This window comes from Gouania willdenowi, chromosome 8 (genome assembly GCF_900634775.1).
Source record: "Gouania willdenowi chromosome 8, fGouWil2.1, whole genome shotgun sequence".
Classification (NCBI taxonomy): domain Eukaryota; kingdom Metazoa; phylum Chordata; class Actinopteri; order Blenniiformes; family Gobiesocidae; genus Gouania; species Gouania willdenowi.
The window spans coordinates 27406946-27421116 of NC_041051.1; the positions used below are offsets into that span (position 1 = coordinate 27406946).

General features: G+C 37.4%; 1 protein-coding gene across 3 annotated transcripts in view; it reads right to left on the minus strand.

Annotated features, from left to right (window-relative positions):
- usp43b (ubiquitin specific peptidase 43b) overlaps positions 1–14171 on the minus strand; it is an 87785-nt gene that overhangs the window by 7900 nt on the left and 65714 nt on the right. For all 3 annotated transcript variants that reach the window (XR_003674688.1, XM_028456027.1, XM_028456028.1), the window contains 6 exons: positions 12092–12195; positions 6460–6537; positions 6244–6373; positions 2731–3076; positions 1725–1883; positions 453–626 (listed from right to left, as the gene is read on the minus strand). Coding sequence is in view for 2 of the 3 variants with exons in the window: in XM_028456027.1 (XP_028311828.1) it covers positions 453–626; positions 1725–1883; positions 2731–3076; positions 6244–6373; positions 6460–6537; positions 12092–12195 (991 nt within the window). In the remaining variant the exon portion in view is untranslated. The remainder of the gene's footprint in view (positions 1–452; positions 627–1724; positions 1884–2730; positions 3077–6243; positions 6374–6459; positions 6538–12091; positions 12196–14171) is intronic.

Here is a 14171-nt window from a genome sequence, read left to right on the forward strand (position 1 = left end):
TAGCAATAATAATTATAATTAATTTTAAAATGATAATTTGGGAGAGCAGTCTGGCAGTACTTTGACTCGACTACTTGTTTTGTTTTTAATGCAGAGGCATGAATATATTTAACAAATGAAGAAATGTGGATAGGAAAGCCTATTAGGCGTATTAACAACACACATTTAAAAAAAAAGGGTTACTCGTTTGATGACATAAAGGCTCAGGGGTACATGAGACAACGTCCCTTTAGCAATTATAACTTACAAAACAAAGGTTAGATTTGAGTTTTTTGTCAGTGTTGTCACTTTGAACGCAATAAAGACATGACAAAGCTTTAAATCACTGAGATAAACAATTCATGTTTTAATTCTGTTTTTTTTACTATATTTAATCCCCAATGTGCGTGTTTTTCTTCTTTGATTTTTCTGGAGGTAAACATTTGCTTCAGTTTTTTTTATCAAATCCTTACTTGTTTCATTTGTTTTGATGGGTTCATCTGCAAACACGGGTAATTCAGGAGAGTCGGGGGTCTTGGTGGGACTGACGGGTGCAGCGACTGGACCGCTCGACACCTCACTGTCTACTTTGCTGCTGCTCGTCAGTCGGACCAGCCAGTGGTCGGAGGCAGATGAGCTGGTAGACCCTGAGAAGAGGCAAGTGCTCGAAGGGTTAAATATTCCGACTAAAAACTAGAGGAAATATAAATACATATATACAAATCCATGATGACAAAGATAATTGACATTTTACCAGCCCCATAGCTGATAAGTTTTGAAATGCAAACACGTGACAAAGTTTGGAAGTAAGAGAAGACAGGTGGGTGAACTTTGATTTGAAATATTTGGAATAATTCCTCTCTGTCGACTAAAATCTCTACAAACCCAAAAGACAATCTATTTTCCATATGGAGGGTCACAACTCAATAGTGCACATGTTTTTCACCAAACTACACAGATGGTGCCAGTAATATTTTCAACTTTCAAAGAAAAATCATAAAACAAAACGAAGCAGCTGTTCCTTATAGAAGAACAGAGTCAAAATATCACAGCTGAAGAAAGGAGGAAACCCTCCTCCCAGCTTTTATAGAAGGGGCGGGGCCAACAGGGACAATTGGTGACGCACTATGGTCCAAATGACACCTATAATCTGCCTCAGCCAATAGCAAAATTAAATTGTAATAGCTATAGCTATTATTAAAATGTTGGACTGGGGTCATTCAACAGCACTACTTAATACCCAAATACATATTATACATCAGAAAAAAATGGGTTTGGGTTTTTTGGTAAAGTCTACTTTTCCCACTGATTTGGCTTTTCTGGTTTAAATTTAACTACAATCTTTGGTGGCATGTGTTAAGACTAAATGCTAAAGATGAATGAATGAATGATTTTTATATTGCTTCATTTGACAATAGCCATGACTTGTAGTGTTTTTAGGATCTTCCCATTTAAGCAGAAACAACAAAAAAGTTTGCTTCTGTGACTCAGGTAATGGCGAGCAGTCATGGCACCTTTCCTTTTCCCCCCCGTCATTAAAAAACCTCTGTTTACGTCCATCGGCTTGTGTGATGTGTGAAGGAAATACACAGTGGGATAGTTAATAACAGACTTGACGAAATAAAGCTGTGCTTGGTTAATGATAATGATCTGATGGTTTAATGGTAGCTTGTTTTCCAGCCTTTGATGCTGGAATTTTTAGTAACAATGAAAAAAAAAAGCAGATTTCTGGGTAGAAAACTAACCTGTGACAGAGGAACTTGCAGACCACGGAGGAATAGTGTTCCTCCTCTGGTAGAAGAGGATGTAAGCTCCTCGAGTGCACACCTCTGATTCAGGAACCGGCTCTGTGCTGCTGTCATCGTAACTGTACCACTGACCATCTACGGAGTTCCTGCAGAAGGCTAGCAACAGGGCAACAGATGGGGTCATTATAATTGTAATCACAAAAATGATAAATAATTATGATTATAATATCATTATAATTGAAACTAAAAATATGTTTCTGTTGTAATCAAAATTGAATTGTAATTGAGTTCAGATAATTGACTTTGTAATTGTATCTGTCATTTATAATTGAATTCAATGCAAACCTGTGGAACCACGTTACGGTTCTATATCTTACACATACTGGATGTAGTTAACAATTAATAAATTATGTTTCAGATCAAGTTCACCTGTCAGTTCTCTTCAGGATCATTTTACCATTTAAAAATAATTTGAAATCAAGGAATATAGTGACAGAAAAAAGGCTCAGATGCCTACACCAAAAATTATTAATACCAATATCTTCATGGATAATGAAGACTAACAAGGTAACCAGGAGATGAGGAACAAATGAGTTACATTTCAGTTACATCTTGGTTGGGATGTAACTGAAATTAAACTAATAAAGTATAATCAATCAATCACATTAGAAGATAGATAATATTTTTTAGTCAAACTGACCCGTTATCATAAAAAATGCTCATTTATTAAAGGCTCAGTAATTGTGATTCATTGTAATTCAAACTTTAGTAATTGAGAACGTAATTGTAATTGATGTCAGAGTGGAAATAGTAATTGCAATTTTTTATTGTAATTAGGAAAAATGCCAGTCAACGCAATCGTAGTCGAGTTGTAATTGAACATGGATAATTGAAGATGTAGTTGTAATTTAAAAATGCAATTGACCCCAATTATGCAACAGGGCAACAGATGAGAGCAAATCAAAAGCAGCTGCAAATCCAAATATATGATTCTTAGACAAACCTGTGTAATGTCCCCCATGCATCCCTCCATGGTGGTTGCACACAGCGTACAGATCATAGAGGAAGTCAGGGGGAGTCACTTCCAGTTGTCTGGGCGGCTTCCAACTCTGATGGGGAGGGTGTTGATGGCGGTTGCCGTGGGTACGGCTCACCATGTGAGGCTTCATGTCCAGGCCCGCCAGAGGGAAATGCACAAAGGTGGCCAGTTTGTTCCTCCGCTCTCCGACCTGTCGGAAACGCTTCAGGTGGAGAATGAGGATGTCGGGCAGCGTCCACAGGCTCATCTTCACCATGCCCTGCTGCAGCTGCTGGCAGTGAGGACACTTCCAGGCATCGTCTGGTGCCAGCTGCACAGCCCAAAGAGCAGAATGAGAAACAACTTTGAGAAAAATCTAAAACTTTCGATCTCTGCCCCATTACTGCAATACTTATCTCATCATTAACCATTCACCATCCCTACATACCATTAATGCTAATGTCATTGATTTTTTTTGATTGAAATTTATTTGTTCTTGACTATCTTCAAACACGTACAATGCAATACTGAAGGAGAAACTGCTTATCGGAGCCCATGCCCAAAGAAGCATTATGTAAAAAAACAATAGAAACCACTCAATAACAGCTCTTTTTATCAACGTATTAACTAATAAGTCAATATGTGCAAAACAATTAGTTTTTTAAAAAGTTTTTGAACTTTGATCAAAAACATAAACCCCTCTTAAATCATACTTTTCCTTCTTTTTGTTTTAAAAAGTGATATAATGCCCAAAGGAAGGCTTTAAATAAAATTGCTAACACATTTAACCTTACTAAGTATTATTGTTCTAGATTTTTTAAACAGTTTGTTTGCCCGGAATTCCACCTTATGTAATATTCTTAGTGATCTCTTTTGCATTTTGATTAATTAATCTATATATCTTTTATATGTATTAGTCCAGCTTTCTGAGTAATAGCATTGCAAAAAAAGTTATACTTTTAAACTGGAAAAATCGAACAAAAAGATCCATAAACCGCTGGTTAGGCTCATTCACAGACCACTTAAACCTTGAAAAACTAACATAACAAACAATACACCACCATTTAAGAACCACTGGTCCTTTTTTCAAGAATGATTCCTTTGTATTATTGGCAAATACTGTATATGAACTGAAATGTGTACTGATGTATAGAAACCATCACTGTTGTATTCTTTTACTTATGTCTTTTAATATATATGGTTTTGCCCATGAAACGTCCTTTTTGTACAGCTTGACTTTCACTCCTGTATTTCCTCTGTTCTATCATCAAGCATTTTGGTCTTTTTCTTTTTCCAGCAACACGTTGTTGTTTTTGTTGCTTGTGAAAAAACAAAAATGTTTCCATGGTTACAAGTTGTGTTCACTTCGCTGATTTCCCCATGACTGCCATTCTAAAAAAAAAAATGACAAAATAAAGCTTTACTAAATTGAAATCAATACATCAAAGTGATCCCTTTGGAGCAGCTTTTGCAATTTTATCCTGTTTTTTTTTATTATGTAGAAACAGAACAGAATGATAATTTGTGCACCCCACTGTGGCACCTGGTCTCTAACCAAGCCTGGACAGGCAATGACAGACAAGTATGGCCACAAATACCAGTTCATAAAGATTTTATAAAGTGATATGCAACGCAAACCACTCTGCAAACAACTGTGTTGGGTCCAAATTAAATATATATATGGATAGCAAACAAAGACTGACAGTATTTGGTGGATATCAGATGAACTAAGTCACAAACGTGTGACTCATTAACCGCACATCGCAGTTGTCGTTGTATTTCATGATCACTGCAGTTTTCATGATCAGGCAGGGCAACATAAAAAAAGACAGGAGAGACTGAGAATAGCGTAAAAGTGAAAGATCAAATCAAAAAGTGGAAAGTTTCAGCCCCAATTAAAGCAACTTTCATATGTCTGGAGTCTAAATAACAGATCTCCAGCTCCACCAAGTGGTGACACAAGAACATAATGTGCCCGCATGAGAATATAGAAACTATTTATCTATGGTTAACAAGTAACAGACATGATAATGGCTATTATTTCAACATAGTGAGGTGGGTGTGTCAATTATTGAAGATGGAACCATGTAATTAATCACCAAATATACTGTATTTTCTTTCTTATTTACTTACTGTCCCTGTAATTGATCAAATCCTCTTACACTGCAGCAGACTGGTGGCAAATAATTGTTGGATACAGTCAAAATGAGTTTGAAATTGGATACGGGCTTTGTGTAAAAAGTCACAAACATTGAAGTTTATCACAGCTACCGAGCTAACTGCTCTATGACAAGTATGAAAAATGCTGCAGTAGCCAATCAGAGGTGAGCTTTGTTTTAAAAGTAAAAAACAGAATTTACTCAACTAAAGCTACTCTAGAATATAACTAAAACATGACTGAGCTCAATTATAATTATAATTGTGTAATTGATAGTTAATTACAATTCTGACGTCATTATAATTTTAATTGTAATTGAGGAAATGCTGTTGTAATCATAATCGAATTGTAATTGAGTTCAGACAATTGACTGTGCATGAAAATTCTATTAAAAAAAAAAAAAAAAATACCTGTCAATTACAATTTATTCTATGGTTTACACATATGTAGTTAACAATTATTCAAATATGTTTTATATCAAGTCTACCAGTCCGTTATGAAAATCATTTTACCATTTAAAAATAATTCCAATCTAGGGATATACCGACAGAAAAAAGGCTCACACGCCCACACAAAGAACATTAATGCCAATATTGTCATTGGTTATGAAGCCTAACGAGGAAACCAGGAGATGAAAAAATAATGGGATGATGGATGATATGTTTTAGTGTATTTTACAGCTGATTTAAGACATAGATCAAAACTGACCCATTATCATAAGAGATGCTAACAGAAAGCTAACACAAGAGGAATGTCATGTTTTATGGGGTGACTTATTTCATTTTGTGAATAATTGTAATTTAACTTTAGTAATTGAGAACGTAATTGTAACTGACTCGCAGGGGAAAATTAATTATTGTAATTTCAATTGGAAAAAATGCTGGTAAACGTAATCATAGATGTGTTGGGTTGGCTGTCGCCCCAGTGGTGTTTGTCATTGTGTCCTTGGGCAAGGCACTTCACCCACATTGCCTAGTATGAATGGAGTGTGTGAGTGAGTGTTGGCGGTGGTCGGAGGGGCCGATGGCGCACTATGGCAGCCCCGCTTCCGTCAGTCTGCCCCAGGGCAGCTGTGGCTACAATAGTAGCTTACCACCACTAAGTGTGGAGTGAAAGAAAAATCCCTTAATTCCTTAAAGCAACTTTGAGTGTCCAAAAAAACACTATATAAAACTGATGTATTAGTATTATTGATATTAATTGAACGTGGATAATTGAAGACGTAATTGACACCAACCCTGAAACTATCTCAAATTTTTGTCAAAAACCAAAACTTGGACTAAACTATGGTTAAATGCTGGTTTCCGACATGGCATCATTCATTCTTCCATCCAGACTACCTGTTCCTCTTTGGTGTAGAGCTGGAAGCACTCATCTAAGGAGCAGCTGTACTGCTGCACGTGCTGCTGCTGCAGACTCCTCACGCTCTCTGCGTCCTTCACCACCTCCTCCTGAATATTCCCAAACAGGCTGTGGGCCACAACATTCAGACACAAATCAAAAAATGTAAGAAATCAAAGAAAAAAAGGCCAAAGTATGATTATGACTCCACCCACCAGTCTTTGATTCGGTGTTCCCACTCAATGATGAGCTTCACGTGTGGAGGTCCACCTGAGCCACACATCTTCAGAGCTCTAGGAGACATCAGCAGAAACAGGACATAGAAGCTGTTACTTCAAGCTGGCATAACTAACTGAATAGTAGCGACAGCGTGAAAGTGTTACGTGTGTGGGAGCTTTGTTATCACTAGGTGTCATGATTGCAGCACCAAACAGAGGAAAGGAGAAAAGACCAACAACCAAATCTGGTTGAATGGGAATTTTCTCCACGTTTTATGGTTTTTTGGCTCAACTGAGGAAGAAGTGGTGATCCAATCAGAACTAATCGATAGATTTATCTACAATGGAACCATGAGCCATTACCATTTCATTGTATGAGTGTCTGGGGAAATGCAAGAGTGTTAAACCCACCATTCTCCACAACTCAACTTACCAATAATAGCCGCCCACCCTGCCTTTGGTTTTGTTAGTGATTAACAATTTTGTCTCACAGAAAGAAAGAAAGAGCAGGGTTTGATTCCCGGGGTATTCTCAGTGTACAGTAGGCCTGAGCGATATGGACCAAAACTCCTATTTCTATTTTTTTTCTAAAAATGAAACTATACAATATAAATCTTGATCATTTTATTTAAAATAAAGTCTGAACAGGAATTTAAATTTGCTGATGCTAAAAGCCACGCAGACACATTTATTAACAAACAGCTTAACAAACCACTTTTTGCTTTTTCCCCTAAAAGGGACAGCACGTGCGAGTGAGTTCTGTAGTGTGGTTTGTAGTGTGCTTTTCATGCTTTTCTGAGAAGTAGCAAAAGCAAAATAAGCTATAAAAAATACATGTATATATATTGATACAGGCGATATTGTAATTTTCAATATCACCAAAATAGAAAAGTCAATATATCTTGAATCTTGATAAATCGCCCAGAAATTAGAATTAAATTATATTTAAAAATGTAAACAGATTCATGTAAAAAAATAAAAACTGAGCCTTAAAAAAAGAGAGGAAAAAGAAGAATAGGAGAAAGAAGAAAGTCTTCTTCCTGGGTTCAAGCCCTGGGGTGGACACTTGGGTCCTTTCTGTGTGGAGTTTGCATGTTCTCCCCGTGCTGCGTGGGTTTCCTCCGGGTACTCCGGCTTCCTCCCACAATCCAAAAACATGACTGTAAGGTTGATTGGAGTCTCTAAATTGCCCATAGGAGTGAATGAGAGAGTGAATGGTTGTCTGTGTCTGTGTTGCCCTGTGATGGACTGGCGCCCTGTCCAGGGTGTACCCCCGCCCAGCGCCCTATGAGAGCCGGAGATTGGCACTGGCAGACCCCCGCGACCCTGATAAACGGGAATAAGCGGGTATGAAAATGGATGGATGGATGGAAGAAAGTCTTCTATCTCTTTTTTTTTTTACTACATTTTAATGCACAGTCACCTTCCATAGAACAGAATAACAATTCAAAACACATACAATAAACTTGTGCAAGAAATAAAAACTGGGTGTTGAAAAATAGAAGAAAGAAAGAGAAGAAAAAGAAGAAGAGAATCCATGTACACTTCGTTTTGGGTTCTTTGGGGAACAAAAGCTAAATTCTTGCTTGGATCCTAGATTTCCTATTACATTTAGGTACACCTGAACACATCCCTGCTTAGGTGCTTATGTAACTTCTCTTTTCAGTGCATCACTTTGTTGTCCTGATGAGGAACCGTGTGTGTGTGTGTGTGCGCTAAACTGACAATGCTAACGTATGAATGCTAGCACTACTAATGCCACATCAGGTTAGCGTGGGGGCGTAAAACTGCTGACAGGACAGTTTTAAAAAAGAATTTAATGGAGTTCACGTGAATGAAAGGAGCCGTACTGTACCTGGCGTGACTCCCACACGATTTGCAGCGGATTACAAAAGGCTGAACATAGAGAAACAGGAGTAGTGGCACATTCTTGCACAGTCAGATATGGGTTGACCCGGGGACGGAGCATATTTCTCTAAATCACTAAAAGTTCATACACAATCATCAGGTTCTGGGATACAGTGTTCTGTAGGATTTGCATTTCAAAAGGATATGAAAAGCATTTGCACCCATCAGCACCATTCAGATGCTGAATGAACGGCTCCCAGTCGTTTTGAAGGCTGTGCCAAAATGCCCTCTTTAGACGGGCAATTCACTTCTGCTGCTGAAAGCGTCGGGAAGGAGGACGTGTGTCGGAAATGTCACCACTTCTGACACGCAGCTGATGCTAATCTCTACAGCTGGTGGAATAAATGTAGACAGGAATATTACCTTTACCTCCTAAAATATTTAAACATACATTCATGTACAAAGCAAGGGCCATACTGTACATACATGGATAAGTGAGCGTAGGACAGCATTAGATCTAAATAAAAGCGCTTTTAGATTCATTAGAAGCCGAACATTTCTATAAACACTTCTAAAGTCAGGGTTGGAGTCAATTAGATTTTTCAATTATTAGTATCCATGTTCTATTACAACTCAATTACAATTACGGTTACCTGCATATTTTTTTTGAAATTACCATTATAATTACAAATTATTATTTCCCTCCTGAAAGTAAATTACAATTATGTTCTCAATTACTAAAGTTCAATTAAAATGAATCACAAATACTGAGCCTTTAATAAATAAGCCCACAAAAAATGCACAAAAAAAAAAACATCCATTACAGAAAAATACAACAAAAATATGAAAATGGCTCAAAATACACAAAACTAAATATTTATACAAAAAATACACAAAATGACTTCTGAATCACACTACAATGGCAACAAAAACAATAATTATACAAAAAATGCACAAAAACACAACAGAAAGATACAAAAATACGCAATTATACCCCTTATGCTCCCACATGAATGCATGCTTCCGACGGGCACTGTACTAGTAATTATAAATACATCATAATTAATTTTAATTAATCATCAATTTACGCGATTTTAATCATAATTGACTGCAACCCTGGTAAATACTACGACTTAAGCCAATTACAATCCTATGAGTTAGCGTCATCACCGACGCAAGATGGCGTTGAACATGAACTTCCCTGAAGGTCTGATTCTTGACAAACTCTACCTTGTTAAACCATCTGTATTATACAACATATTTGAATAGAGTTTACAATGAAAATTCCCTACAGGTATCTTTTAAACAGATACTCAACTTAAACTGTCGAGACAGGTTAACTGAAAGACTTCCAGCATGTTAATTTTGTTTTCTTTTTCAAAATAAGGTCACCCTCCGCACTCGCACGGATGTGACCAAAAGACATTTTCACTCGCACACACTAAAAAAATGCTTGCATATGCAACCAATTTGGTCACAGTCTCGAGCCCTGCCTTCAATGAATGAGAAATTATGAGCTTGAGGAGAACAAAATGTCATTCCAGGTCAATAAATGCAAACTCAATGCCAGTAACGCAGTTTGTCTTGTTCAAGACTTGATTATGAATAATTGAATAATATTGTAGTCTAATAATCAGAGAACGTGGAGACAAGAACAGGCAGTTTGAACAGTCTGCTTTGCCTAAAGGCTCATCCTGCCTACTTATTCATTGAAGACACAGATGGGGATAATTGGATCATTTGTGTGCTCACTTTACTTCACTTTAATGCAGATTTTTGAAATACATTTATTTTTATTTAAGCGAATAAGACTTGATAAGAAGGAAATTTTCCTGTCCAATGCTAGCAATATGCTGTAAAGGGTATAGTGATTAATAAAGATCAAACATGAATTTGATACAAAGGTGAAACAATTGTGCCATTATAAATGTTATTGTGACTAATAAACTAATGAAGAATTAAGTAAAAATACTTCTTAAATGAACTTTCCTGCTTCGGCATCATTTTTTTTTATTCTTCTACGTGATTCTCAATCCCACAATGCAGTGCACAAAATTTACAAAGTTGAAGTCACATGACTCTTAGTCAACTAATCAATTGTTTGAGATGATAATCTTGCGAGTACCAATTTTCTTTACTTTTGACATTCATTTAGTAAATTCTCCTGTTTTTGAGAAGAAATACCATTAATTTATTGATTTCTGAGACCTTTCACTTTGTCTTCATCTGTGTTAACTTTTAGCTTGGTAAATCACTATACAAGGCTTGTTTCCATCTATCATACACATTTACTCAAACCAGTGTTTCCCAAATTGGGGTATGTGTACCACTAGGGGTACGCGGTGGCACAACAGGGGGTACTTAAGCGATAGAGAGTGGAAAATAAACAAATAAAGTGTCAGTCTTGGTCCCACCCCAGGCGTGAGATGACTGGAAATGATAAAAACTATAGAAACAAATCTATTCAGGAGCCACTAAATCAGTGTTTTTCAATCTTGTGTTTGGGATCCCATGTGGGGTCACCTTTAGTTTAAGTGGGGTCGCCTGAAATTTCAGAAAAAATTAAATGCATTTAAAAAATTAAAAAAAATTATTATTCTTTAAAAATAAAAATAAAACACATTCCTAAAAAACTGTATTTCTATACTTTCACTTGGTAAAATATAAATCTAGTTCCACTAAAATGCAGTACAAAGAAAAGAAAAAATCTGTTCAAACATGATCAAAAACTAATTCTAGAAAAAAAATGTTTTTGGCGTAGCCAGGAATTCTTTATATCAAAATGGGGTCACGATCCAAAAAAGGTTGAGAACCACTGCACTAAATACTGTTTCTTTCCACTTATTTACAAAACGGGATTCTTTAAATGTGTGTCATCGCTTGTTCATTCCATCATGATGCTCTACAGTTGTTTTTAAATAGTATTCTGAGCAAAATATCATAGTCGGATAAAGGGGGTACTTGGATTCAGAAATAAGAGAAAGGGGGTACTTGAACCAAAAACGTTTGAGAACCACTGACTTATGCTGCATTCACACCGAATGCGTCTTCTGCGGCACCGGACACGTCTGCCACACGAACTGTTCCGCAGGTTCTGCAGGATCCAAAAATTTCCCCATTCACTTCGTATGCACGTTTGAAGCAAAGCACCGCCCACCAGTGACACATCCAACTCGGTGAGTTTCACTGCCAGCTGAAGTGAGGAGCTGCTCTCCTTTTTTCTCCTCTCATAAACATAAACCACTAGTGAAAAAAGCCAGTGTGATTAGCAGCTAATGCTATGCTAGCTCAGTGCTGACTTTCAAAGATGAAAACTACAGAGAGAACAGTCGCAGGAGTTCAATATTTTCAACTCTTGCAAATGTGCGAGTATGACGAAAAATTGGGAGCGCGCTCACACGGCCAACACTCTTGACGCGCGAATCCGACTGCACCGCCGCACGGGAAAGATTTCGCCTCTGGGCCATGTCTACCCATTGACTTTGTATGTAATCTGGATGCACAAACATTTCCTAACACACGCATCCGGTGTGAACGCAGCATTAAACGATTGTATCAATGCAGACGACATTTTTGTCTGGGTATTTTGTGTTAAAAAATTGCCACTTCTGCTTTGTGTGTATCACTCCTCCATTTGACTGCACTGGATCATGCAGCTTCCCCTTTTTAAATTCTCCACCTACTTAAAAAAAAAAAAACATCACGCAAAGTTGAAAGAAAGAAATCCACATGTGTGTATAAATTATTAGTGAATATCAAAGTGAATAGAGCACTCCCTCACCTGTCCACAGCGGGGTGGTAGAGAGGACGCCCATCTTGAGGTGACAGGTAGCTGTAAATCGTTGCTCCTCCCACCACACGGATGTTGAACAGGACTCTTGCGTTCTGAAATAACAGCACGAAGGAATGACTTATCATGTCAAAGTCACATGGTTTCTAAAAGAAGTATTCAAACAGAATGAGAGCAGAAACCTTTTGAAGGCTTTCATGTTTGTTTGTTCTCTGAAAGTTCAACCTTAACCCGTTTTCCAGTGCGTGGCCGAATATTATTAATAATAATAATAATAATAATAATAATATTAATAATAATAATAATAATAACAAGAAGACATAGTCATCAACATCCCCGGCCAGATTGGTTGTCATTATAACTCACAACCTTTTCCTAAATGTCCTAAATCTAAGAACTTAGATGTATACATAAGAAAATATTATCATGTCAGGCTATAAAATTACTAACTATCCCCTTTGAAGATACCTCGTACAGAGTAAAAAAACGAAACAAGGGCAATAACCTCCGGAAAAAATTATTGTGCGCTTCTGATTTTCAAACTCCATCAAGGCATTGATACCCTGAAGCCACACATCGAATTTGTTTATCCTATTTCTGAGAGAAACTGTTCCTTTAACTCAGACGGATGCACAGACGGACTGAGCTCAAACCTATATCCCCTTCCACACTTTGTGGCGGGGGATAATAACAATGGCTTGGATTTATATTGCGCTTTTTTCGAGGAGACTCAAAGCGCGTTACAGAAACCATTATTCATTCACATCAGTGGTAAGCTACAATGTAGCCACAGCTGCCCTGGGGCATACTGATCGAAGCGTGGCTGCCATTTCGTGCCTACGGCCCCTCTGACCACCACCAACATTCATGCACAATTTATACCCATTCATACGAGGCAATGTGGGTAAAGTGCCTTGCCCAAGGACACAGCAACAATGACTTGGATACAGCGGGATTTGAACCCTTCGGTTACTGGACGACCCACTCTACCACTGAGCCACGGTCAATTATTATATATTATTATATATTATTATTAAATAACTCTAGGATCATATTGTTTTGTTCTGAATCACTAGCCTGAGATGTGTTTGCAGGTGCATCAGGGAACATAGTGTGCTTTTCAGAAGTTTAATTGATTTCCTTTTTTTTGTCTTCATGAAAACAACACTGAGCTCAAACACCCACGCCGACTCCTGTGGGAGGTTCAATCTAGCAACATTCTTCAGATGATGAGGAATGTCATTTCTACAAAAATACTCATGCTAAATCCAATTAAGGAGGAAGTGAAATAGATAACCCTAAAACCTAAACCCAATTTTTATGAATTGGTGTCTTAAACACATAATTTTACATGTCAGTATGGGTGGAGGAGAAGAAGAAGATCCTCTCTTTGAGCTCACACTGAGCGACCGTCTCCACTGCAGGTATTCAGCCTCCCTGCAGGGCTCAGGTGGAGCGCTGGACGAGAGAAATAAACTCAAGAGTGAGTTTTCTTTTCATTGCTGATGTGCTCGAGCTTTAAAGACAGGAAGACTGCCCAAGAAGTTCTCCCCTTTTTTTAAAAAAAAATGGGTTATTTGTCCTCCCATGTTCTATTGAGTATTTAGTTTAGTATAGGTTGTGGGAATTGTGAATGTAATTAAAAAAACTACATTTTAATTGGTTCATGCAAGTGCAGGGAAACCTTTAAATCAAGAGTCTATCATATCTATGGCAAGTCTTGTTTTAATATGCATAATTGAATTAAATTAATTACCATTGTTGGTATTTGCATTGTATTCTTGTATGTCTTAAGTTACTGATTATTAGTTATTTTTTTCCTATTCTGTTTAGTACTTATTGTATATTTCTAGAAGTCCAAACAGACGGATGAAACATATTTATTTTTTAAATATTGGCAAAAATGCTAAGCTTAATTTTCACCCCTTTACAACCCTGGTGATATATCTACAACTATACAGGTCTTGCCAAGTTTACACTGTTTTCTCAGCCATTTTTACTTTTCCCGTGGCCAATTTGGATTTTTTAAAGGGCCGGATTTGGCCCCCGGGCCTTGAGTTTGACGCGTTTG